At 40.1% G+C, this 26,969-nt stretch overlaps 1 protein-coding gene across 1 annotated transcript in view; it reads right to left on the reverse strand.

Annotated features, from left to right (window-relative positions):
- Positions 1-26,969, reverse strand: part of HECW1 (HECT, C2 and WW domain containing E3 ubiquitin protein ligase 1) — a 483,654-nt gene that overhangs the window by 184,394 nt on the left and 272,291 nt on the right. Inside the window, exon 6 of the mRNA XM_055590733.1 lies at positions 1,958-2,033. Coding sequence (XP_055446708.1) covers positions 1,958-2,033 — 76 coding nt within the window. The remainder of the gene's footprint in view (positions 1-1,957; positions 2,034-26,969) is intronic.

The following is a 26,969-nucleotide window of genomic DNA, read 5'->3' on the forward strand; positions in this document are numbered from 1 at the left end:
GAAATATCTGATAAGATCAGAAGATCTCTGGCCCATTTTTCAATTGGGTTGTTTTCATATTGTTGAGTTTTAAGAGTTCTTTGTATATTTTGGATTAACTGTACTTTACTAGATGTGTCTTTTTCAAATATTTTCTCTGAGTCTGTGGCTTGCGTTCTCATGTCCTTGACATTGTCTTTTACAGAGCAGAAGTTTTTAATTTTAATTAAGTCCATCTTACATTTTGCCTTTGGTGTTGTATCTAAAAAAGCACTACTCTACCCAAGGTCATTTAGGCTTTCTCCTATGTTATCTTCTAGGAGTTATATAGTTTTGTGGTTTACATTTAGGTCTGTGATCCATTTTGAGTTAATTTTTTAAAGGGCATAAAGGTCTGTGTCTAGATTCTTTTTTTTTTTTTTTCTTTTGCATGTGGATGTCCAGCTATTTCAGGACCACTTGTGGAAGGGACTATTTTGCTCAACTGTATTGCCTTTGCTCACCTTTCAAAGATCAGCTGACTATATAGGGGACTATTTCTGGGTACTCTAGTCTATTCCACTTATCTATTTTTCTTTTTTTTTCCTCACAAGTACCACACTGTCTTGATTACTGCAGTTTTATTGTTAGTCTTGAAGTTGGGAAGCATCGATCCTCCAACTTTGATATTCCCCTTCAACACTGTGTTGGTTGTTCTGGGTCTTTTGCCTTTCCTTATAAATTTTAGAAATCAATTTGTCAGTTTTCACAAAATGACTTAATGGAGTTTTGGTTGAGACTGCACTATTCTACAGATCAGTTTGGGAAGAACTGACATCCTTACACTATTAAGTCTTCCTATTCATGAACATGGAATATATCTCCATTTATTTAGCTCTTTGATTTAATTCATTAGAGTTTTGCAGTTTTCCTTATAAATAGCTTATACATATTTTGTTAGATTTATACCTAAGTACTTCATTTGGGGAGATGCTAAATAGAAATAGATATGTGCTTTTAATTTAAATGCCATTTGTTCATTGTGGTAGATAGGAAAGTGACTGACTTTTTGTATATTAATCTTGTTATTATCACTTATCAGTGGATTTTTAGACACATGTTTGCTTTACTGGGGGCTCACTTAGACATGAAAAGCCCTGGTTGACTGTTTATTTTCCAAGGACACTCATGAACACTCATTCATTTCTTTGATCTCAGATCTCTGACATTAATGGCCTGCAAACCATTTGTTGGTTTGACAATGAGCTAAAGCAATAGTTTTCAAACTGGGCTTGATAGAGTTCTAAAGCTTCGTGCCATTGTGTCTTTGCAAAGACCACTTTGAGTAAAATTAAGTGAATGGGGCTCTGAACTTTCTATATCATTTTTGCTAGAGCAACTCTGTTTTTCTTTATATTTTTAATTTTGAAGTTATTTTAGATTTAAAGAAGATTTAGCCAATTTCCCTACTAACATGTTCCAGAACTATGGTACATGATGAAAACTAAAAAAAAATTAAATGACTCTTAACTATTAACTAGATACGATTAACAAAATTACAGGCTTCATTTGGATTTCCCTGCTCTTTGCACAGATGCATTGTTTTGAGCAGTTCAGTTTTTATCTGTTTTTCCAACTGGATTTCATGTGAGATTTTATTTAGATAAAGGTCTGCTAGCTGCTTCTTGTCTCAGATTTTCCCTACCTCCACCTTATAAGTTCTCAATTACTGCTATTTAGCAATGGAGGAAAAGTAGACAGTAGCTTCTCATCATTTCATCTCATCTAAAGAATGCACCTATTCCTTATTGACCTCTCCAGAATATTTATAAGGTCAAGGGGAATTTTAAAATATATTTTAAAATTTTGTTTTACAGATGGAGAAATTGAGGCAAGAGGTTGAGTAACTTGTAGGTAAGAGTCAAACTGAAGATGTCTCCTGATTGCTGACTGACATTCTTATTTTTTCCACAAAGGCCTTCAGATGAGCAAAACATACCTGAGAGAGAAAAGCTGATCAGCCTTCGACTTCCTTGCCCTTGCACGGTCTCATCAGAACCAATGCTTTTAAAAATCTGTAAGAAGGAAAATGGGAGACAAGCAAAAGAAGCATTGAAATAGATACACTCCAGTACAAACATGCTTAATCACAGTTCTTTCTGTAACTACAGAATACAAACACAGAAGTATAATGATTTCATTAGGCTACTATCGATTAGAATAAGCTTTTAGCAACCTAATGTCTTTTCCAGTAATAGAAGGGGAAATGCTAGTGAGGATGAGGTGGTACTTCTCAGAGAAATGGAAACCAGCAAACATAATTAGTGTAATATCAGAGGTCCTTTATAACTACCTATGTAAATAATGCCTTTTCATATTCAAATTTGCAAAAAGGTATTTATTAAAGCAGACCCTGAGGCGGTAAAATTGAGAGGTCAATAGATGTTTACTGTTGTAATTACAAAGTGTTTCTATTAGCAAAGTATAGTTAAAACTGCCTTATCTCCATTTCTTCTGATCTGTACTACTATCTAGAGATTCCCAGGAAATTTTGTTTATTAGGGAGGAGCTGAGCATGACATTAAGAAGTACTCTGAGGTCTCTTTATTTAACTGCCTTCCTGGGAAGTTTCAGAACACAGCTGTTACATGGGTCATCTTCATCTAGTGAGAGTGAAAGTCACTCAGTTGTGTCTGACTCTTTGGGACCCCATGGACTATACAGTCCATGGAATTCTCCAGGCCAGAATACCAGAGTGGGTAGCCTTTCCCTTCTTCAGGGGATCTTCCCAACCCAGGGATCACACCCAGGTCTCCCGCATTGCAGGCAGATTCTTCACCAGCTGAGCTGCAAGGGAAGCCCATCTTCATCTATTAGGTATTTGTAAATCAGGTTGCTAAACTGTTTTATTTTCCATCATTGCTCAACACTAATCTGTTAATGGATTAATCAAAGGAGCTAGAGTTGTTTCCATTCTCTTCTAGGCAAGTTTTACCCTGAAATGATTCTGAGTATATATTCAAAGGCAGAGTTACCTTTGCATATGTTACATATTTGGAGAAAATAATACCAAAAAAAAAAAAAAATCTGAATATAAAGCAAATCTCTACCAGGTCCACTTTTTAGAAGATAAGCTATACTGAAGAAGGGAAAAACAGAAAACTCAGTGACCTCTCACTCAAAATCTCTTTGTTTCTAGGTTGTGTGGGCTTAATCTCTCTCTGCCTGTCAGTACTCTTGATGCTGAAAGAGCTGTGATTGGATGTGACTGTCAATTTACTTTATTTGAGACTAAGAGTAATGACTGGGCATCACTAAGGCTCATAGTTTCGGCCCAAGGAGAGTCCAAAATAATTATTAGAACACCTCTTTGTTTAGCAGGTGCCCCTGGTGGACTTCGATGCTTGGCTGCAGCTCATACACTAATCTTCCCAGTATGTCTGCTGTTAGGCCCACATACAAGATGCATCTCAGGGATTCTGGGCTGCCCAGCAGATGGAACCAACATGCGTGACATACGGAACGGGGTGAGTTGGAACACTGCTTGGTCTGAGGTATCAGCCCTCTTCACACATCTTGCTCTTTCCCAGTTTGTGTTTGTCTTTCTCTTTGCCTGGCTGACCCAGAGCAGAAGAGGTCAGCAAACAGAGCAGAGACTGCAACCTCAGGCTGGACCACTCTTCTAGCTCTCAAAGTAGCCAATATGCATGGGTCTAATCAGGATTCAAAATTTCTTCATGTTGAAGACTTTTCTTCATTTTCAAACCTACGCCTGGACAAAGGCCATGGTGATGTGGGCAGACTGGCCACACCCCCTTCTGGTGCTATACTTGCCTAGATGGGACATTTACAACTGACTGCTTCCAATTCCAGTTTAAAGATGTCAACATCTAGCTTGTTTCATCTCAGAAGTTCATCTTCTAAGTTCCTTGAGAGCACAATAGAAACTCTACTTTTAATGGAGCCTTGTAGATATAAGTCTAGAGTGTATGCATTCCAATTTATATTTTTTATAAGGTGTAGGATTAAACTGCATGTCTTCCTAGGCTAAATGAACTTAAACATGCAAGGATAACAAAGAATAGTATTCGTTCTTTCTTACTTAGTGCATACATATTTTGATCCTCATATTTAAAGATTTTTCTGTTGGGTATTCAGGGTATTTGCAAAAAGGTTCTTCATGTATACTGGATTGAAACAGGTAGGCAGACAAAAAGATAATGCATATTTTTCAAAAACTACCAAGCTCAGAAGGGAGAAACACATTGCAAACTCCACAAAATTCTCCCTAACTCTTGGCTTTTTGCTAACATTATTTATCAAGTCATCTCTGTGCCAGACTGATGATACAAAGAGGGAGGCAGTAGTAGCTGTGATAAACATTTTCCAGGAAGTAAAGGTGTTTGGGAAAGTTGTTTGTGACTCAACTTTTTGTTCAAGATGACCTCCAGAGGCTTGTCTGAAGTTAAGAAATCTGTTGTACTCACAAAGAGACACTACCATTTACTGACTATGAAAACAGTGTGGAAACTCAGCCAAAACAGTCCATCGGGGAAGTGCTTATTTTCTCTGGTCTGCACATTTTTTTGGCTTTTCAGTCTGTCTGACTCCCTTCTGTTATTCCACCCACTGGGCACATGGTTGTGATGTTGCCTCTCAGACACAGTGCATGGTATCAGTGTTTATTTTGTACAGAAATTATCTCTGTACCTCCAAAAAGAAAACGCATGCTCAGCAGGGCTACTATTACACACAGTGGCCAGGCACTTAAACTTGGGAGGAGGAACCCTGGAGAGGACTCAGTCTAGGGGCACAGAGACAGCCTGGAGTGTGGTCCAGGCTGCCACTGTTAGTGTGCTTGATACATGATGTGGGCCCACCATTTTCAGCATGGTGCCAGTTGGGGCACAGGTGGGCACAGGTCAACAGATGAAGACCCATGGTCAGTGTGCTCACAGCAAACTGTGGCTCCAGCGTTATGGGAGGACTGATAATGGGCTCAGTGTTCCTGGTGGGCTGCCCCTGGGGAGGAGTATGCAGGAGTTCCTTTCCTGACAGGAAAACTCCTCACATGGCAGCTTGGAGCCATATCTGGAGTGAACAAGGCTGGGGAGAGCCCTACCAAGGAGGCAGACGAGGTCCCAGGAAGCAGCACAACCACCTTGATTCCTGCAGTCACAGTGCTCTGGCCCCCACCACCAGTCTAGCACTAGGGTCTGTGATGAACACAATAGAAAAAGGTATGTGACCTTGGGTTACTTATGGGCAAAACTGCGGATGCCTGCACAGCCAGTGCATAGGTTCCCTGTGACCACATAAGCCTCGTGGATTCCGTGTTCAGCTCCTTGGGGAATGAGGACACAAGAGAAATGGAACTTTATGAAACCCAACCCATAGGCCTTCTACTCCAACAACTGGGGAGAGGACCTTGCCTCCTGACAAGACTGTGACAACCATGGAGCAAACAGGTGGCCCTGCCCAACATCCAGTGCAGGCTCTGGATACCATACCAATCACACCCACTATAATGGACAGCAAACTGAGAAAACAGCCTTTGCACCAAAAATACTGGACTCACACAGTCTACACAAGGATGCTCCCACAGAAAAAGAGCCCTTCAAGACCACAATGGATAATTTTCTCCTAAATTCATAGAGACAGAGAAATTAAGAAACTCCCAATTAAAAGAATAAGAAAAATCCCCTGAAAGAACAAAAAATAGAAATACTTATTCAGGCTACCAGACCCCAACTTCAAAAAGGAAGTAATAAAAATGCTGAAAGTGAAAGAAAGTGAAGTCACTCAGTCGTGTCCGACTCTTTGTGACCCCATGGACTGTAGCCTCCCAGGCTCCTCCATCCATGGGATTTTCCAGGCAAGAGTACTGGAGTGGGTTGCCATTTCCTTCTCCAGGGGATCTTCCCCACCCAGGGATCGAACCCGGGTCTCCCGCATTGTAGGCAGATGCTTTTACTGTCTGAGCCACAAGGGAAGTCCCTAAAATGCTAAAGGAATTAATAAACATTATTATTGTCAGGTCACTGTAACAATGAACCAGAAACTGTAAAGAGGAACCAATCAACATTAGATAACTCAACTGCCAAGATAAAAACTGATATAAAAGCAATGAGTAGTTCACTAAACAATGCAGAAAAATGAACAGGAAGACAGAATAAGGGACATCACCCAATCAGAAGAGCAGACAGAAAGACAAACCAAAAAATAAAAGTGACAAGCAAGATCTATGGGATAATATGAAGTGTGCCAACCTACACATAATAGGGGTTCCAGAAGGAGAAGAAAGAGAGAAAGGAACAGAAAATGTATTTGAGGAAAGTATGGCTGAAAATTTCCCAAATCTAAAGAAGGAAACAGATATCCAGGTACAGGAACCTAAAAAAACCTATACAAAGTCATATCATAATTAAAAAGACAAAAGTTAAATATGAAGAAGGGAGTCTAAGGGCACCAAGAAGAAAAACAAAGAATATCATACTAAGTGAAGTAAGTCAGACAGAGAATGACAAATATTATATAATATCACTTATATGTGAAAAATAAAAAATACAAAGTAATAGTTATTCAAAATAGAAACAGACTCACAGACACAGAAAATTTATGGTTAAAAAAGGGTAAAGAGAGGGAGGGAAGGAATGAATTAGGAGTAAAGATTAACATATAGAAATTATTATACATAAAATACAAGCAACAAGGATTTATTATTTAGGTCAGAGAACTACATTCGATATCTTATAATAACCTACAATGGAAAATAATCTGAAAAAATAATGAGTCACTTTGCTGTATACCTGAAACTTACGCAATATTGTAAATTAAATATACTTCAATAAAGGAAATTAGTTTTCATCTACATAGATGAACATTTTTCATTATTAGAGTGAGAGAATTTATCAATTTTTTCCTTGTTACATAAGTGTTTGAGAGAACTGTTTATACAGTAGGTGCAATTATAGTAACATCTTTTATTTACTTTAATCCTTTACAAGCTACATGTAACACAAAAACATAGTAATCAATCAATACAAATTAATTAAAATTGCCTCTCCATGCACAACCTCTTTAAATCTTCTTTCAGCATTTATGAAAGCCAAGAATTGGAACTACCTAAGGGTGACTGCAGCCATGAAATTAAAAGATGCTTACTCCTTGGAAGGAAAGTTATGACCAACCTAGATAGCATATTCAAAAGCAGAGACATTACTTTGCCAACAAAGGTCCATCTAGTCAAGGCTATGTTTTCTCCTGTGGTCATGTATGGATGTGAGAGTTGGACTGTGAAGAAAGCTGAGCGCCGAAGAATTGATGCTTTTGAACTGTGGTGTTGGAGAAGACTCTTGAGAGTCCCTTGGACTGCAAGGAGATCCAACCAGTCCATTCTGAAGGAGATCAGCCCTGGGATTTCTTTGGAAGGAATGATGCTAAAGCTGAAACTCCAGTACTTTGGCCAACTGATGCGAAGAGTTGACTCATTGGAAAAGACTCTGATGCTGGGAGGGATTGGGGGCAGGAGGAGAAGGGGACGACAGAGGATGAGATGGCTGGATGGCATCACTGACTCGATGGACGTGAGTCTGTGTGAACTCCGGGAGTTGGTGATGGACAGGGAGGCCTGGCGTGCTGCGATTCATGGGGTTGCAAAGAGTCAGACACGACTGAGCGACTGAACTGGACTGAACTGAACTGAAGTTGCAAAGCCGTTGTGACCAATCACTGCAGCCATTCACTTTCTCAACGCCAGCACTACTGTAGTATTCTGAAGTCCCCACTTGGTTGCTCCTAAATGCTTTTCCATCCTCAAGCCAATACACATAGTATGATCTAGAATGGATGGGACATACACATGCCTTTTCTTAACGACATATGAAAGAGGAAGAGTGGAAGGAGAAATTGGAAGAAAGAACCTACTTTAGCATCATTCCTTCCAAAGAACACCCAGGACTGATCTCCTTTAGGATGGACTGGTTGGATCTCCTTGTACTCCAGGGGACTCTCAAGAGTCCTCTCCAACACCACAGTTCAAAAGCATCAATTCTTCAGCGCTCAGCTTTCTTCACATATGTTTGCTTTCCTGAAATTGATCTGCCTGAGAATTCATGGGGTTGCAAAGAGTCAGACACGACTGAGCGACTGAACTCAACTACTCAACTCAAACATATGGAAACTGAGAACCTGAAATAATTGTTCTTATTACCCCTGGGAATATCATCATGTACCCCCAGGGAAATATTTACCCCCTGTTGAAAGCAGTTGAGACAGATGAAAGGGTGATACCTGACTTGAGATAGAGCAATGCTAACTGCAGGTGGTTGAGAAGTACTTGAGAGACATGCCTAGATGAGGTGGCAATGATATTCAGAGTATATCTGTGAACTGTTTAGCATTCCAAAGATTCCTAGAAATATTTAGTGATAAAAGCTGGATTTCTTGCAGTCAACATGGTAGCATCCCAGAGTGCTTGAACATGTAAATGAAATAGCATCTGAGTTTTAAATAAGAGGAAAATGCTGTTCCTGCTATTCTCTCATGAACCAATCACGCAAAAGCAACAGGAAGAAAAACAAAAGGCAAACTCCATCCTTAATAAAACCACAAGATATCGATAACTCTGAACACAAGAATGAAGTATGGCTGCTATATGCACTGGAGGGAAAACTGGGGTATGGGAAGACACCAAGTCAAGATGCATGTGACCGCAAAGAAGGAGAAGAAAAGGCAGTGTAAGCACCCTGGAATATATTGAAGAAAAATGCAGAAGTAGAAAAACAAACCAAAAGCTATACCATATTCTTAAATAGAAAAACTTGAAAATGGTAACAATTTCAGTACGTTCTTAGTTAATCTGTATCATTATGTGATCGCAGTGCAACTACCAAGAGCATTTGAAATTGGAAAAACTAACTCAAATTTTCCTATGTGAGAAAGAAAAACCAAGAACAAACAAGATTCAATAATAAAAAGGGAAAATAATGAAGAAGAAATGCTGTAAAAGATACTTAACCATATTATGAAGCTAGTGTAATTAAAAGTGTGATGCTGGTACATGAATAGTTATAGCAACAAAATAGAAGGTACAGAAATAGACCCAAAAAAATAGGAAATATAACAAAGGTGAATTTTCAAATCAGTGAAGAAAATGGGACATCTGGATGGTAAGTCTGGAAGATGGAGATGCATTCGGAGTAATGCCTCATATTATATAATAGAAAAAAATTCCAAATTGATCAAATATTTAAATGTTAAAATCAAAATCCTAAAGGCATTGGGGAAAAAGATAGAAGAATATTTTTATGATCTCAAACTTGAAGAGTTTTTCCTGCCGGTGAAGAAAAGCCCTGAAGTCACAAAAGAAAACACTGATAGGGGAGGAGCTAAGATGGCGGAGGAGTAGGACGGGGAGAACACTTTCTCCCCCACAAATTCATCAAAAGAACATTTAAACGCCGAGTAAATTCCACAAAACAACTTCGAATGCCGGCAGAGGACATCAGGCACCCAGAAAAGCAACCCAAGTCTTCGAAAGGAGGTAGGAAAAAAATATAAAAGACAAAAAAAGAGACAAAAGAGGGAGGGACGGAGTTCCGTCCCGGGAAGGGAGTCTTAAAAAGAGAGAAGTTTCCAAACACCAGGAAACTTTCTCACTGCCGAATCTGTGCCAAGCCTTGGAAGCACAGAGGGCAACATAACAGGGAGGAAAAATAAATAAACAATTAAAACCCGCACATTGCGAGCCCTACGCTAACTCCCCCAGCGGAGAAGCAGTGCAGACGCCTGCATCCGCCATTAGCAAGCGGGGGCTGGGCAGGGAGGCGCGGCGCGGGCTGCATCACAAGGATCTGGCCTGAATACCCCGAGCGCTATCTGAGCGAAATAATTTGGGCTAGCAAACCAGACTGTGGGATATCTACCACGCGAAAAGCCAGCCCTAACCTAAGACACCGCCAGGCCCGCGCACAGAACAAAGGACTGAACAGAGATAGCCGGCGGTAGACCATCCCCCTCCGGTGATAGGCAGCCAGAGCCGGAAGGGGACAATCGCAGCCCCAGAGAGACATTATCTATAAAACTGTAAGCAGGCTTCTTTGCTAACTAAAACTTCTTGGGGGTCTGGATGGTCAACATCTGCCTGAGAAGGTGCGCCGGTTGCACTCCTAGATAACCGAGCGGCGGGGAGGCGATAAGTCACAGCAATCGCGCGTGCCAAACACCTCATCACTTGAGCTGCTCGGATCTGGGAAGGGCACAAAACGCAGGCCCAACCGAGAGTCTGCACGTCTGAGGACTATCCAAGTGCCTGAACCTGAGCGGCTTGGACCTGGGAAGTGCAGGCAGCCCAGGGCCGGCCACAGATGATTCCTGGCGGAGCAACCTAGAGCCTGAGCAGTGTGGGCAGGGAGGCTACATGCGCAGTGAACGGGGGGCAGACCCAGTGGGGCTGAGGTACTGCGAGCACACGCCAGTGTTATTTGTTTGCAGCATCCCTCCCTACCTCCCCTCAGCGCGACTGAACAAGTGAGCCTAAAAAAAAAAAAAAAAAAAAAAAGTGTCCTCCACCGTCCCCTTTGTGTCAGGGCAGAAACCAGACACTGAAAAGCCCAGCAAACAGAAGAAGCTATAACAGAGGGAACCGCCTTGGAAGCTACAGGCAATAGATTAAAACCCTGTGGTTAATACCAACTACATAGGAAGGGGCCTATAGATCTTGAGAAATATAAGTCGGACCAAGGAACTAGCCAAAAATGAACTGAACCCACAATACTCACAACAAAACCGGAGAAAGGCCTAGATATATTTTTACTATTTTTATAATCATTCTTTCTTTTATTTTTTTTTTAATTAAAAAAAAATTTTAAGTCCTCTATTATTCCTTTAATTTTCACTTTTATAACCGATTACTTTGCAAAAAAAAAAAAGATCCTATTTTTTTTAAAAGCAAACTTCATATATATATTTTTTATAATTTTTTTGACTTTTTTTTTTTTTTTCTTTTTCCTTCTTTTCTTTAACATTGTATTTTTGAAATTCCAAACTCTACTCTAGATTTTTAACTTTAGCTTTTTGGTATTTGTTATCAATTTTGTACCTATAGTTTTTTTTTTTTTTTTTTTTTTTTATAATTTCTGTGACCCTTTTTTCTTTTTTCTTTTTCTTTTTCTCTGTTTCTTTCTCTTCTTCTTTTAAATAACATTGTATATCTGAAATTCCAAACTCTACTCTAGATTTTTAATTTATGCTTTTTGGTATTTGTTATCAAGTTTGTACCTGTATTTTCTTTATAATTTAAGCGACTTTGTTTGTTCTTGTTTGTTTTTTTTCCTCTCTCTTTCTTTTTCTTCTCCTTTTTTTAACATTGTATTTTTGCAATTCCAAACTCTACTCTAGATTTTTAACTTTTGCTTTTTGGTATTAGTTATCAATTCTGTACCTGTATTTTCTTTATAATTTTTGCGACCTTGCTTGTTTTTGTTAGTTTTTTCTCTCTTTCTTTTCCTTCTTCTTTTCTTTAACATCGTATTTTTGAAATTCCAAACTCTACTCTAGATTTTTAATTTTTGCTTTTATGTATTTGTTACCAATTTTGTACCTTTAAGAACCCAATCTTCAGTGCCGATTTTTCACTAGCGAGCGAGATTACTGGCTTGACTGGTCTCTCTCCCTTTGGACTCTCCTTTTTCTCCAGCAGGTTGCCCGTGTCTCCTCCCTAACTCCTCTCTACTCTACCCAACTCGGTGAATTTTTGTGTGTTCCAGACGGTGGAGAACACTTAGGGAACTGATTACTGGCTGGATCTGTCTCCCTCCTTTTCATTCCCCCCTTTTATCCTCCTGGCCATCTCTATCACCTTCCTCCTTCTTCTCTTCTCTGTATAACTCTGTGAACAACTCTGAGCGGTCCAGTTGTGGAGTGCACATAAGGAAGAGATTACTGGCTAGCCCACTCTCTCCTCTATTGATTCCACCTCATCTCATTCGGGTTACCTCTAACTTCCTCCTCCCTCTTCTCTTCTCCATGTAATGCTGTGAACCTCTCTGGGTGACCCTCACAGTAGAGAAACTTTTCATCTTTAACGTAGATGTTTTATCAATGGTGCTGTATAGAAGGAGAAACTTTGAAACTACTGTAAAAATAAGACCGATAACTGGAAGCAGGAGGCTTAAGTCCAAACCCTGACTCTAGGGAACTCCTGACTCTAAGGAACATTAATTGACAGGCGCTCATCAAATGCCTCCATACCTGCACTGAAACCAAGCACCACACAAGGGCCAACAAGTTTCAGGGCAAGACATACCAAGCAAATTCTCCAGCAACAAGGAACACAGCCCAGAGCTCCAAGATACAGGCAGCCCAAAGTCACCCCAAAACCATAGACATCCCATAACTCATTACTGGACATTTCATTGCACTCCAGAGAGAAGAAATACAGCTCCATCCACCAGAACACCGACACAAGCTTCCCTAACCAAGAAACCTTGACAAGCCACCTGTACAAACCCACACAGAGCGAGGAAACGCCACAATAAAGAGAACTCCACAAACTGCCAGAATACAGAAAGGACACCCCAAACTCAGCAATTTAAACAAGATGAAGAGACAGAGGAATACCCAGCAGATAAAGGAACAGGATAAATGCCCACCAAACCAAACAAAAGAGGAAGAGATAGGGAATCTACCTGATAAAGAATTCTGAATAATGATAGTGAAATTGATCCAAAATCTTGAAATCAAAATGGAATCACAGATAAATAGCCTGGAGACAAAGATTGAGAAGATGCAAGAAAGGTTTAACAAGGACCTAGAAGAAATAAAAGAGAGTCAATATATAATGAATAATGCAATAAATGAAATTAAAAACACTCTGGAGGCAACAAATAGTAGAATAACAGAGGCAGAAGATAGGATTAGTGAATTAGAAGATAGAATGGCAGAAATAAATGAATCAGAGAGGATAAAAGAAAAACGAATTAAAAGAAATGAGGACAATCTCAGAGACCTCCAGGACAATATTAAACGCTACAACATTCGAATCATAGGGGTCCCAGAAGAAGAAGACAAAAAGAAAGACCATGAGAAAATACTTGAAGAGATAATAGTTGAAAACTTCCCTAAAATGGGGAAGGAAATAATCACCCAAGTCCAAGAAACCCAGAGTCCCAAACAGGATAAACCCAAGGCGAAACACCCCAAGACACATATTAATCAAATTAACAAAGATCAAACACAAAGAACAAATATTAAAAGCAGCAAGGAAAAGCAACAAATAACACACAAGGGAATTCCCATAAGGATAACAGCTGATCTTTCCATAGAAACTCTTCAGGCCAGGAGGGAATGGCAAGACATACTTAAAGTGATGAAAGAAAATAACCTACAGCCCAGATTATTGTACCCAGCAAGGATCTCATTCAAATATGAAGGAGAAATCAAAAGCTTTTCAGACAAGCAAAAGCTGAGAGAATTCAGCACCACCAAACCAGCTCTCCAACAAATACTAAAGGATATTCTCTAGACAGGAAACACAAAAACGGTGTATAAAATCGAACCCAAAACAATAAAGTAAATGGCAACGGGATCATACTTATCAGTAATTACCTTAAATGTAAATGGGTTGAATGCCCCAACCAAAAGACAAAGACTGGCTGAATGGATACAAAAACAAGACCCCTACATATGTTGTCTACAAGAGACCCACCTCAAGACAGGGGACACATACAACTGAAAGTGAAGGGCTGGAAAAAGATTTTCCATGCAAATAGGGACCAAAAGAAAGCAGGAGTAGCAATACTTATATCAGATAAAATAGACTTTAAAACAAAGGCTGTGAAAAGAGACAAAGATGGTCACTACATAATGATCAAAGGATCAATCCAAGAAGAAGATATAACAATTATAAATATATATGCACCCAACACGGGAGCGCTGCAATATGTAAGACAAATGCTAACAAGTATGAAAGGAGAAATTAACAATAACACAATAATAGTGGGAGACTATAATACCCCACTCACACCTATGGATAGATCAACTAAACAGAAAATTAACAAGGAAACACAAACTTTAAACGATACAATAGACCAGTTAGACCTAATTGAAATCTATAGGACATTTCATCCCAAAACAATGAATTTCACCTTTTTCTAAAGCGCACATGGAACCTTCTCCTCAAGCGCACATGGAACCTTCTCCAGGATAGATCACATCCTGTGCCATAAATCTAGCCTTGGTAAATTAAAAAAAAAATAGAAATCATTCCAAGCATCTTTTCTGACCACAATGCAGTAAGATTAGATCTCAATTACAGGAGAAAAACTATTAAAAATTCCAACAGATGGAGGCTGAACAACACGCTGCTGAATAACCAACAAATCACAGAAGAAATCAAAAAAGAAATCAAAATTTGCATAGAAACTAATGAAAATGAAAACACAACAACCCAAAACCTATGGGACAATTTAAAAGCAGTCCTAAGGGGAAAGTTCATAGCAATACAGGCATACCTCAAGAAATAAGAAAAGAGTCAAGTAAATAACCTAACCCTACACCTAAAGCAACTAGAAAAGGAAGAAATGAAGAACCCTAGGGTTAATAGAAGGAAAGAAATCTTAAAAATTAGGGCAGAAATAAATGCAAAAGAAACAAAAGAGACCATAGCAAAAATCAACAAAGCCAAAAGCTGGTTCTTTGAAAGGATAAATAAAATTGACAAACCATTAGCCAGACTCATCAAGAAACAAAGGGAGAAAAATCAAATCAATAAAATTAGAAATGAAAATGGAGAGATCACAACAGACAACACAGAAATACAAAGGATCATAAGAGACTACTATCAACAATTATATGCCAATAAAATGGACAACGTGGAGGAAATGGACAAATTCTTAGAAAAGTACAACTTTCCAAAACTTGACCAGAAAGAAATAGAAAATCTTAACAGACCCATCACAAGCACAGAAATTGAAACTGTAATCAAAAATCTTCCAGCAAACAAAAGCCCAGGTCCAGACGGTTTCACAGCTGAATTCTACCAAAAATTTAGAGAAGAGCTAACACCTATCCTGCTCAAACACTTCCAGAAAATTGCAGAGGAAGGTAAACTTCCAAACTCATTCTATGAGGCCACCACCACCCTAATACCAAAACCTGACAAAGATGCCACAAAAAAAGAAAACTACAGGCCAATATCACTAATGAACATAGATGCAAAAATCCTTAACAAAATTCTAGCAATCAGAATCCAACAACACATTAAAAAGATCATACACCATGACCAAGTGGGCTTTATCCCAGGGATGCAAGGATTCTTCAATATCCGCAAATCAATCAATGTAATACACCACATTAACAAATTGAAAAATAAAAACCATATGATTATCTCAATAGATGCAGAGAAAGCCTTTGACAAAATTCAACATCCATTTATGATCAAAACTCTCCAGAAAGCAGGAATAGAAGGAACATACCTCAACATAATCAAAGCTATATATGACAAACCCACAGCAAACATTATCCTCAATGGTGAAAAATTGAAAGCATTTCCTCTAAAGTCAGGAACAAGACAAGGGTGCCCACTTTCACCATTACTATTCAACATAGTTTTGGAAGTTTTGGCCACAGCAATCAGAACAGAAAAAGAAATAAATGGAATTCAGATTGGAAAAGAAGAAGTAAAACTCTCACTATTTGCAGATGACATGATCCTCTACATAGAAAACCCTAAAGACTCCACCAGAAAATTACTAGAACTAATCAATGATTATAGTAAAGTTGCAGGATATAAAATCAACACACAGAAATCCCTTGCATTCCTATACACTAATACTGAGAAAACAGAAAGAGAAATTAAGGAAACAATTCCATTCACCATTGCAACGGAAAGAATAAAATACTTAGGAATATATCTACCTAAAGAAACTAAAGACCTATATATAGAAAACTATAAAACACTGGTGAAAGAAATCAAAGAGGACACTAATAGATGGAGAAATATACCATGTTCATGGATTGGAAGAATCAATATAGTGAAAATGAGTATACTACCCAAAGCAATTTATAGATTCAATGCAATCCCTATCAAGCTACCAACGGTATTCTTCACAGAGCTAGAACAAATAATTTCACAATTTGTATGGAAATACAAAAAACCTTGAATAGCCAAAGCTATCTTGAGAAAGAAGAATGGAACTGGAGGAATCAACCTACCTGACTTCAGGCTCTATTACAAAGCCACAGTCATCAAGACAGTATGGTACCGGCACAAAGACAGAAATATAGATCAATGGAACAAAATAGAAAGCCCAGAGATAAATCCACGCACATATGGACACCTTATCTTTGACAAAGGAGGCAAGAACATACAATGGATTAAAGACAATCTCTTTAACAAGTGGTGCTGGGAAAACTGGTCAACCACTTATAAAAGAATGAAACTAGAGCACTTTCTAACACCATACACAAAAATCAACTCAAAATGGATTAAAGATCTCAACGTAAGAACAGAAACTATAAAACTCCTAGAGGAGAACATAGGCAAAACACTCTCTGATATACATCACAGCAGGATCCTCTATGACCCACCTCCCAGAATATTGGAAATAAAAGCAAAAATAAACAAATGGGACCTAATTAACCTTAAAAGCTTCTGCACAACAAGGAAACTATTAGCAAGGTGAAAAGGCAGCCTTCAGAATGGGAAAAAATTATAGCAAATGAAGCAACTGACAAACAACTAATCTCAAAAATATACAAGCAACTCCTACAGCTCAACTCCAGAAAAATAAATGACCCAATCAAAAAATGGGCCAAAGAACTAAATAGACATTTCTCCAAAGAAGACATACAGATGGCTAACAAACACATGAAAAGACGCTCAACATCACACATTATCAGAGAAATGCAAATCAAAGCCACTATGAGGTACCATTTCACGCCAGTCAGAATGGCTGTGATCCAAAAGTCTACAAGCAATAAATGCTGGAGAGGGTGTGGAGAAAAGGGAACCCTCTTACACTGTTGGTGGGAATGCAAACTAGTACAGTCACTATGGAGAACAGTGTGGAGATTCCTTAAAAAACTGGAAATAGAACTGCCATACGACCCAGCAATCCCACTGCTGGGCATACACACTGAGGAAACGAGAAGGGAAAGAGACACGTGTACCCCAATGTTCATCACAGCACTGTTTATAATAGCCAGGACATGGAAGCAACCTAGATGTCCATCAGCAGATGAATGGATAAAAAAGCTGTGGTACATATACACAATGGAGTATTACTCAGCCATTAGAAAGAATACATTTGAATCAGTTCTAATGAGGTGGATGAAACTGGAACCTATTATACAGAGTGAAGTAAGCCAGAAAGAAAAACACCAATACAGTATACTAATGCATATATATGGAATTTAGAAAGATGGTAACAATAACCCTGTGTACGAGACAGCAAAAGAGACACTGATGTATAGATCAGTCTTATGGACTCTGTGGGAGAGGGAGAGGGTGGGGAGATTTGGGAGAATGGCATTGAAACATGTATAATATCATGTATGAAATGAGTCACCAGTCTAGGTTCGATGCACGATACTGGATGCTTGGGGCTGGTGCACTGGGATGACCCAGAGGGAGGGTATGGGGAGGGAGGAGGGAGGAGGGTTCAGGATGGGGAACACAGGTATACCTGTGGTGGATTCATTTCGATATTTGGCAAAACTAATACAATATTGTAAAGTTTAAGAATAAAATAAAATTAAAAAAAAAGAAAGAAAACACTGATAAGCTCAACTCTGTAAACATAAAAATGCATACTTGGAAAAGCCACCATATATCAAAATATAAATGACAAACCTGGATAAGTATTTTCTTTTTTTTTTAATTTTAAAATTTATTTTATTTTTTTTTACTTTACAATATTGTATTGGTTTTGCCATACATCAACATGAATCCACCACAATAAGTATTTTCAACTCACATATTCAAAAGTCTACTTTCTTTCTTGTCTAAGAAACAAAAACAACAACCAAAAGAAAGCAAGTTTGAACAAAGCATATCAAACGATAGTTTATATTAATAGAAAGGAGAATCAACTCTAAAAATTAAGAAGTATTTGACCTTGACTACAAGAAGAAAAAATGCTAATCAAAACTAAAAACTGAGTTTTCACCTGTCACATTGGTAATAAGCAAAAAGCCTGAGAACTCACAGGGGTGATCTGCCAGGTTTTGAGCTGTCTTTTGACTCAATTCCCACCCTTCTAAGCCCTGTGATGCTGGAGTGGAGAATGCTCACAGCATCTGGGCTTTGCCACATGGTGCCTGCACAGCCTCTGCCAACAGGAGGTACAAGAGGGGAAGAGGAAGATGGAAAGAAGGAAAAGAGACTAGCTCTGCCCTCTCTGCTTCCTGTTCTGGTCCACATTACCCCAGCAACTGTTTTCACCCGGGGCTTCAGTGCTTCACCATTGCAGCAGCTAAATCCAGTTTGTGGGTTTTTCCCAATACTCTTCCAACATTGAAAAGTCAGTCTGACCTTTCCCCTCTCAGTGAAGCGGCATCAGTAACCTCAGAAGTCCGGTCTGGGTCCGTGGGGTCCCTCCTCTAAGCTTGCAGCACTGTTGAATAAAATCCTCCTCCAAAGAGGTCTGCATTTCAGTACTGTAAGGTCCTTTCTTTAAGCTTCTAAGTTTTATTTCAATCTCTTCACTTACTCCTCCAGCCTTAGAGATGGCAGCTTTTCTTTTGCACTTACTACCTTACCGTTACCTTGAAAGTGAAAGTGTTAGTCACTCAGTCATGTCCAACTCTTTGCAACCACATGGACTGTATGTAGCCCACCAGGTTCCTCTGTTCATGGAATTCTCCAGGCAAGAATACTGGAGTGGGTTCTTGTTTTAATTCTCTTAACAGATTTTTAAAAAATCTTTTTAACAATTATTCATATGAAACTCTAAGTAACTGGTTTGGTATCCAATTTGCTCTTAACTGATACAGTGGCCCAAAGTGTGAAGACACAGGCAGTCCCACTCATTATTGCTGCTGCTGCTGCTGCTAAGTCGCTTCTCGTGACCGACTCTGTGCAACCCCATAAATGGCAGCCCACCAGGCTCCCCTGTCCCTGGGATTCTTCAGGCAAGAACACTGGAGTGGGTTGCCATTTCCTTCTCCAGTGCATGAAAGTGAAAAATGAAAGTGAAGTCACTCAGTCATGTCTGACTCTTAGCGACCATGGACTGCAGCCTTCCAGGCTCCTCTGTCCATGGGATTTTCCAGCCAAGAGTACTGGAGTGGGTTGCCATTGCCTTCTCCTTCTCATTATTGATGGGAGTGTTAATTGATACACACACATCCCCAAGACAGCTGGCAAATGACCATTCATTTCATGTCTATGAATTTATCACAAAATTAGTCGTGTGTTAAATACTATGTATAAAAGGAAATTTATTGTGGCTTTGTTTATATAGAGCAAAAGATTGGAGGGGAAATGAAAAGTTAATGGATAAGGGAATGCTAAATAAATTACAATGTATTCATTAGTGAAACACTTTGCTGCAATTAAAAAATATATATAATTTTATTTTTTAAAAAGCCAAATCTGTTGGTGGCCAGCAGAAGATTGTGTAGGGTTATCAAGAAGGCTCCTGGAATTGAATTAAGACCTTTGGGATTAATTCACATGTATCTCTCCTACTCCCATTCTCATGTCCTCTTTACATCTGCTTTTTGAAGTTATAAGTATGAATGCACATACTGTTGTAAAGCCCAAAAGTGAAATTCAGTAAAAAAACAGAGTGACGATAAAGTCTTCATACCCTTGCAGGGGAACTTCCATTTCAGAAGCATGAAGACACATGGCTCAGTTGACCAGCCTCCCTTCTCATTAGATCCCTACAACACCATTCAAATCCTAGCTTTCCTTTCACGATACCTCTGCATGAAGATAAGGTGGTCTGCTAAAAACACATGTGTCTCAATTACCCCATCATATGTGCTCTTTAACCTATATGCTTCATCTTCCAGTCTCTAAGAACACAGAGGCTTCTCAGACAGGTGTGATCTTATTCCCAGGGGTAGATAAGTGTGCCAGGGGGAAAGGGTGCCTGTCCTCGAGCACCACTTTTACTCAGAATTTTGGGTAAATCTATTTTAAAAGCAAACATGAGGAAAGTTAAAGTTGAATACAGAATATAGATGCATTTTGAAGGTAATCAGGAGTTTTCAAAGAACTCTCTTGCATGTGAAAGGCCACTCTGAGTTGCTTCTCCAAGTGCCCCAGATCTGGGTTAACTTCCTTTGGTAAAAGTGGGAGAAGCTCCCTGTAACACACATGGCATTTCCAAAGGGGTGTGAACACGTTATGCTTGATTCTAGCATGTTAACTCTATTTACATAGCCACGATTATTCCAAACTAATATAATGACTTCTTTGAGCCCAAATTGTTGATTAGCTTTGTGTTTAGTTACAGAACAATTAACCCATCAGTAACACCAGGGGATAAAATTCATGACTTTCATTGAGCCTTTATATATTCACCTTACCAAGATAACTCTGACTCCATAGTTGATAATGTGAATCTAAAGATCAGTTGCAAATTAGCATCACATTATAACTAATAAAATCTTCAAGCCATGGCATGTCAGTAACCAAGAGTACGGAATCAGGGATTCCATTTTAGATCAGAAATCAGTGGTTCCTGTGTTCAATATCTTTTGCATCCAAGATAAAGTCTATTAAATAAGCTGATACACCTCCAAGCCACCTTAAAAAACAAAAATCAATCCAATCAAAAGCCTAAGTTCCATTTCTACCTCCAAATCTCTGAAATGTTCCAATGAACAACCGATAAATAAACACACCTCACAGATGTTTACAGAGCACTTTTGAGAACGTTTCTTTCATGGAATCCTCACAATATGACGACTAGGTGGTTAGATGTAGTTTATCTGAAGTCCTGAAAGTTTACAGAAAGTTCTGTAAACTCAAAGAACAAAGCCATCTTAAGGGGCTAAAAGAATGAAACATAAAATTCCAACAGTCAACGGCACCCTCAGGCAATTTCCCCAACCTGCAGGACACCTGTGATGAAAGACTTAGACGGCCCCTCCAAGGGGCAAGAAGACAAGTGACAGGGATGAGAGCTGATGGTGTGCCAAGCACAAAGCCAGTTCTTGTGGACACACTCTTTTAACAGATTGCGAATTAGACATTCTTCATGATCCTCACTGCAGTTTACAAACTTGAAAGCTGAGCTCAGATCAATGACTTCCCAAAATTCAAGTGGGAGGAATCTTGGGGTCATTTTTTCAGACCCAGCCTGGCTACTGGCTCTCTTTTGCTCATATTCTGTTCACATTTGGTTCATATTCTTACTGCTCATCTCTGCCTTCTGATCCTGCAGTCACCAAGTCAGCTTCCAGAGTCCTCATCCCTTCTGTTTTCCTTATTACCTTGAGGGCAAGATCCAGACGTCCCAATTTCAGGGCTCTTCTGCTAATCACAATGGGGAAAAAGAGAGGGGTTGGAAAAATGAGGCATTTCTCCTAGTTTTCATTGTGTGAATTGGACACAATGTGTTGATTAGAGATGATTTTCTTTATACTGACTACTTTTGGGGACAGATACTAACAACAAGAGCAAATCTGATTGGGGCGAAGGACTGCTATGTTTGAGAGGTGAGGCATTTGGCTTCCTAAAAAGGGTAAGAAATACTGGGAAGGAGAATGCTAGCTAGGAGTAATCAGATAGCAGATTTTCCCTGATGACTTTTAGATTCTTTAGCTATTCTTTTGAACACAGTTTCTGTATCTACAGACTACTCTGAAAGTGGGCACATGACAAGCGCTATCAAATTCTAAAAAATGACTGAGTCACTCTGTTTGCTCTAGGGCAGAAGTTCACTATCATGAGCTGCTTCAGAGTCACTACAGGGCTTGATACAAGACAGACTGCTGGGCCCCACCATGGAAGGTCTAATTCTGTAGGCCTAGGGAAGGCCTGAGAGCCTGTACTTCAAGTTTCAGGTAAGGCTTTTGCTGCTGGGGGACCACACCTGGGAAGTATCAGTATCAAGGGTCTTCCTCTTTCAAATGGTAAAGGAAAGATGTCTCCAACTCTTATCTCAAAAACTGGCTTGATTGCAGTTCCAAGCCCCAGAAGTGGGTTCTGTAATGCCTTAGCCCCTGGAGCCCCCACCTCCAGCATTCAAACCTGTACCTTCTATTAAAGACAAACAATCCACTTTTCTGCAGATCTTACTTCCTTGCCTAGAGGACTGTCATCTAATCAGCTGGTCCCTCAATCTGTGAGGCGCCTTCACTCTACTCTGTGGGCTTATCACTCTTGTGTGATTCAAATCTGACAAAAGGCATCTGCTGGGGCACCAGTGAGTCTGCAGGCTGTATGGCCTGGTGACATATTTTCTTTGGCTCATACTATATTTGAGTTTTCAAAATATTAGTTTTCAACATATTTTTAAAAATCAGAAGGTTTACACAAAATGTGGGTTTCAGATTTTTAAAGTATCAGAGTATCTAGCAGGGAGCAACTAAAGCTGAGAAACTGCCACCCTGTTGAGAAACACAGCATCTTCCTGGCCCTCCTCTCTGGGACTGCGTGCATCAATCCTAACACACTAGTGCTTTCCATTTTAGGGCTCAGCAATCAGGTTGTGGCTATCCACCAAAGCATCCTATTTGTAACTGGAAAGCTTTTTCTAGCCTGGTGGTGTGAAAATCAATGATTGGCCTTAAAATCCTTAAAATCACCTTAGATTTGATGAAATGTGACACTGACCTGACCTGGCTATCTGGAAGCTTTTGAATTTTTAATGTTTGCTCTGGCATGTATGTATGTATGTAATAATTTTTACTTCTTTCTGTTTTATTAAAAATAGTTTATGAGGTGAAATTCACATAACATGAAACTGATCATTTGATGAACTATGCAGTGGTTTTAGCACATTCACTATCTGGTTTCTAAGCATTTTAATAATTGAAAATAAGACCCTATATCCTATATGCATCAAGCAGTTTCACCCCACTCGCCTCTCCTCCCATAGCCCCAGGAAATCTCTAATTTTACTTCTATCTCTGTGAATTTATATATTCCAGATATTTCATATAAATGAAATCCTACATGGCCTTTTGTGAATGGGCTCTTTCATTTCGTATAATGTGTGCATGTGTATTTATGTGTGTGTGTGTGTATGTGTGTGTGTATATATACACACACACACACATGGAATTGGGTCACATATTTAGGGAGGCTGACAAATCCCAAGATCTGCAGTCAGCAAGCTGGAGACCCAAGAGCTAACTGTAAGTTTTACTCCAAAAGCCTGCAACTTTACTGAATTAATTGGTTAGTCTGAACAGTTTCTTTGTGTAGTCTTTAGGGTTTTCTATACATTATAAGATCATACCATCGCAAACAAGACGATTTTACTTCTTTTCAATTTGTATGCTTCTAATTTATCTTTTCTGCCTGGCTAACACTTCCGGGACTATGTCAGATAGAGTTGGTGCACACCAGTAACAGAAGACAGAGCCTGATTTGGGCTCACAAGCAGCTGCAGTGCTGGAGGCTGTGGCTGCTAGTCGTGCTGTCCTGTGGCTGCACAGTCTCCCCGGGTGTGCACACACAGTGCAGGCTGATGACAAAGGTTAGGCTGGTAGCATGCAGGGGCACAGCTGGAGGAGCTAGCCCCAAGTGTATGTGTGATGATGATGGTCAGCCATGGGTGTGGAGGATGGCATCTTGCACTTGTGCATCCTCAGAGGCCTGGGCTAGCTCCTGTTGTGGTTCCCAGGCTCTGGCAGGGGCAGGGAGGGACTTAGGTAGCTTGCATGAGCAAACAAGAATGCTGCTAAGTCACTTCAGTCGTGTCCGACTCTGTGCGACCCCACAGACGGCAGCCCACCAGGCTCCCCCCTCCCTGGGATTCTCCAGGCAAGAACACTGGAGTGGGTTGCCATTTCCTTCTCCAGTGCATGAAAGTGAAAAGTGAAAAGTGAGAGTGAAGTCGCTCAGTCGTGTCCGACTCTTAGCAACCCCATGGACTACAGCCCACCAGGCTCCTCCGTCCATGGGATTTTCCAGGCAAGAGTACTGGAGTGGGGTGCCATCACCTTCTCCGAGCAAACAAGAATACCTGTGGGGTAAAAGCTGCTAAAATCTGCAGGAATTCCACAACAGCTGTGCTGGTCATTGGTTTCTTCTTCACTGGGAAAAGCTACTGGGTTTGCTTATAGAGCTGGTCATTGTGAACCACAATTACTCCCACCTTATGGCAGCTATTGGTAGATCCTGCTTTTCTTCCTTGTTCCTAGCCATCTTGACGTTGGTGGTTTGGGTGCAGTGAAAGCCAAGAGAGATCTTTGTGTGTAGTGCCCTCAAAGCCTGGGAGAAAGCAGCTGTTCAGCCTGCTTTCCCTTTCGTAGTGAGGAGAACTCTTTTCCAGCTGAAACAGTTTGGTACTGAGCAGTGCCAGCGTGGGGAAGTGCTGTATATTGTCACCCTGTTTATTTAACTTATATGGAGAGTACATCATGCTAAATGCCGGGCTGGATGAAGCACAAGCTGGAATCAAGATTGCTGGGAGAAATATCAATAACCTCAGACATGCAGATGATATCACCCTTATGGCAGAGAGTGAAGAGGAACTAAAGAGCCTCTTGATGAAAGTTAAAGAGAAGAGTGGAAAAGCTGGCTTAAAACTCAATATTCAGAAAACTAAGATCATGGCATCAAGCTCTGTCACTTCATGGCAAATAGATGGGGAAACAATGGAAATAGTGACAGACTTTATTTTCTTGGGCTCCAAAATCACTGCAGATGGTGACTGCAGCCATGAAATTAAAAGATGCTTGCTCCTTGGAAGAAGAACTATGAAAAACCTAGACAGTATATTAAAAAGCAGAGACATTACTTTGCTGGCCGAAGTCTGTCAGTCAAAGCTATGGTTTTTCAAGTAGTCATGTATAGATGTGAGATATGGATCATAAAGAAAGCTGAGCTCCAAAGAATTGATGCTTTTGAACTGTGGTGTTGGAGAAGACTCTTGAGAGTCCCTTACAGCAAGGAGATCAAACCAGTCAATCCTAAAGGAAATCAGTCCTGAATATTCATTGGGAGGACTGATGAAGCTGAAACTCCAATACTTTGGCCACCTGATGCAAAGAACTGACTCATTGGAAAAGACCCTGATGCTGGGAAAGATTGAAGAAGGAGACAAAAAGAGGATGAGATGGTTGGAGGGCATCACTGACTTGCTGGACATGACTTTGAGCAAGCTCCAGGAGTTGGTGATGGACAGGGAAGCCTGGTGTGCTGCAGTCCATGGGGTGGCAAAGAGTCAGAAACAATTGAGCATCTGAACTGAACTAAGCTGAACAGAAAACTAAGACAACCTTCCTCAGTTTGTTTCCTTGGTCATCCAGAGCTCATTTTCAACACATTCTTTTGCCTTGAGAGAAACATCTGCCTGATCTTAGAACTGACAATAGTTATGTTTCTCCTGAGTGACTGTGCTCAATTTTCATCACCCTGGAACCTGTGAACAATACAACCAGCCTTGTTCCTTTTGTAGCAAGAACTATTTGAACACTTAGAGATCAATCCCCACCACAGCCCCTGTAAAACATGTGCTTGCAATTGTCATAGGCACACTTACCTGAGTCCTACCCTTCACTGGCTAAAAGTACATGCTCCTCTATTTTATAAGCCTAAAAACGCTTTGTGGATCAAGCCAGGGCATGTGCATGTGTATACACACACATATCCACACACGGGCAAGAATGCACAATATTCCTTGTGTTTACAGACTTTAGTTTGTAAAGGACACTTAGTAGGGGCAAGAAACTGGCAGCTCATGATTAATTGAGCTATTGAGTTCATTGTGTTAAATTTAAAACCCTTGGAAAGGTGTTTGGAGGTAAAGAAAAATATATTAATTGGAAATATATATAATATATATAATTCCAAATAATATAATTATTTGGAAATATAGCTAACCTGTCTAAAGATGAGTTTATTCTGTTTCCCAACTTTTTGTATATACGTGTGTGTGGATAATTCTTATAATATAGCACAGAATAATTATTTTGTATCATATGTGTAAGACTTATCTCCCTAGTCTCCTTGAAATGATAACCTCCCTTTAAATAACAATACTTTTATGACCCCATGTTCCTTCTGTAACTGCAACTGTTTTGTGTGCTGAAGCACTGACAGGTCATACTTTTACTAAAGTCAAACCTTTCCAGAATATAATAAAAAAGCCAGGGGTACGGAAGTTGGAGAGGGTGCCACAAAAGTGCACAAGGGGAGAAGTGCAGTTAGAGAGGGTGTTAGCGGCTGATGTGAGTGTTACAGGGAGAGGTTTGCCCACCATCATCACTACTGAGGCCCTGGAGAGTCATGGGGGAGCTTGGCATCCTCTGTTAACAAATTAATCTCCGACAATTGATTGATTCAATACTTCACAGGAGGCGGCATGACCAAGGCTTTCTCTGGAAGCTGAAGACCTTTGAACAGGATATCTCTGGACAGGAGGAAATGAGGCAGGGGAGGGTTGGGGAGGGTGGATGGGGAGGGTGGGGGTGGGTGGATGGGGAGGATGGGGGAGGATGCCACAGGCAGAGGGAACTGCAGTAGCAAAGGCAAGCAGAAGCACAGCAGCCTGATGTTTGGGGAGCCACAAGTCCTGCCACATCCCTGAGCTAGAATTTGAGGTGGCCATGAGAATCTGCAGGGGACAAGAAACATGGGCTGGTTTTGTCATGTATTGTTGTTGTTCAGTTGCTCAGTTGTGTGTGACTCTTTGTGACCCCATGGACTGCAGCACACCAGGCTTCCCTGTCCTTCACCATCTCCCGGAGTTTGCTCAAACTCTTGTCCATTGAGTCGATGATGCCATCCATCCAACCATCTCATCCTCTGTCACCCCCTTCTCCTCCTGCCCTCAATCTTTCCCAGCCTCAGGGTCTTTTCCAATGAGTCGGCTCTTCTC

This window comes from Bubalus kerabau, chromosome 8 (assembly GCF_029407905.1).
Source record: "Bubalus kerabau isolate K-KA32 ecotype Philippines breed swamp buffalo chromosome 8, PCC_UOA_SB_1v2, whole genome shotgun sequence".
Taxonomy (NCBI): domain Eukaryota; kingdom Metazoa; phylum Chordata; class Mammalia; order Artiodactyla; family Bovidae; genus Bubalus; species Bubalus kerabau.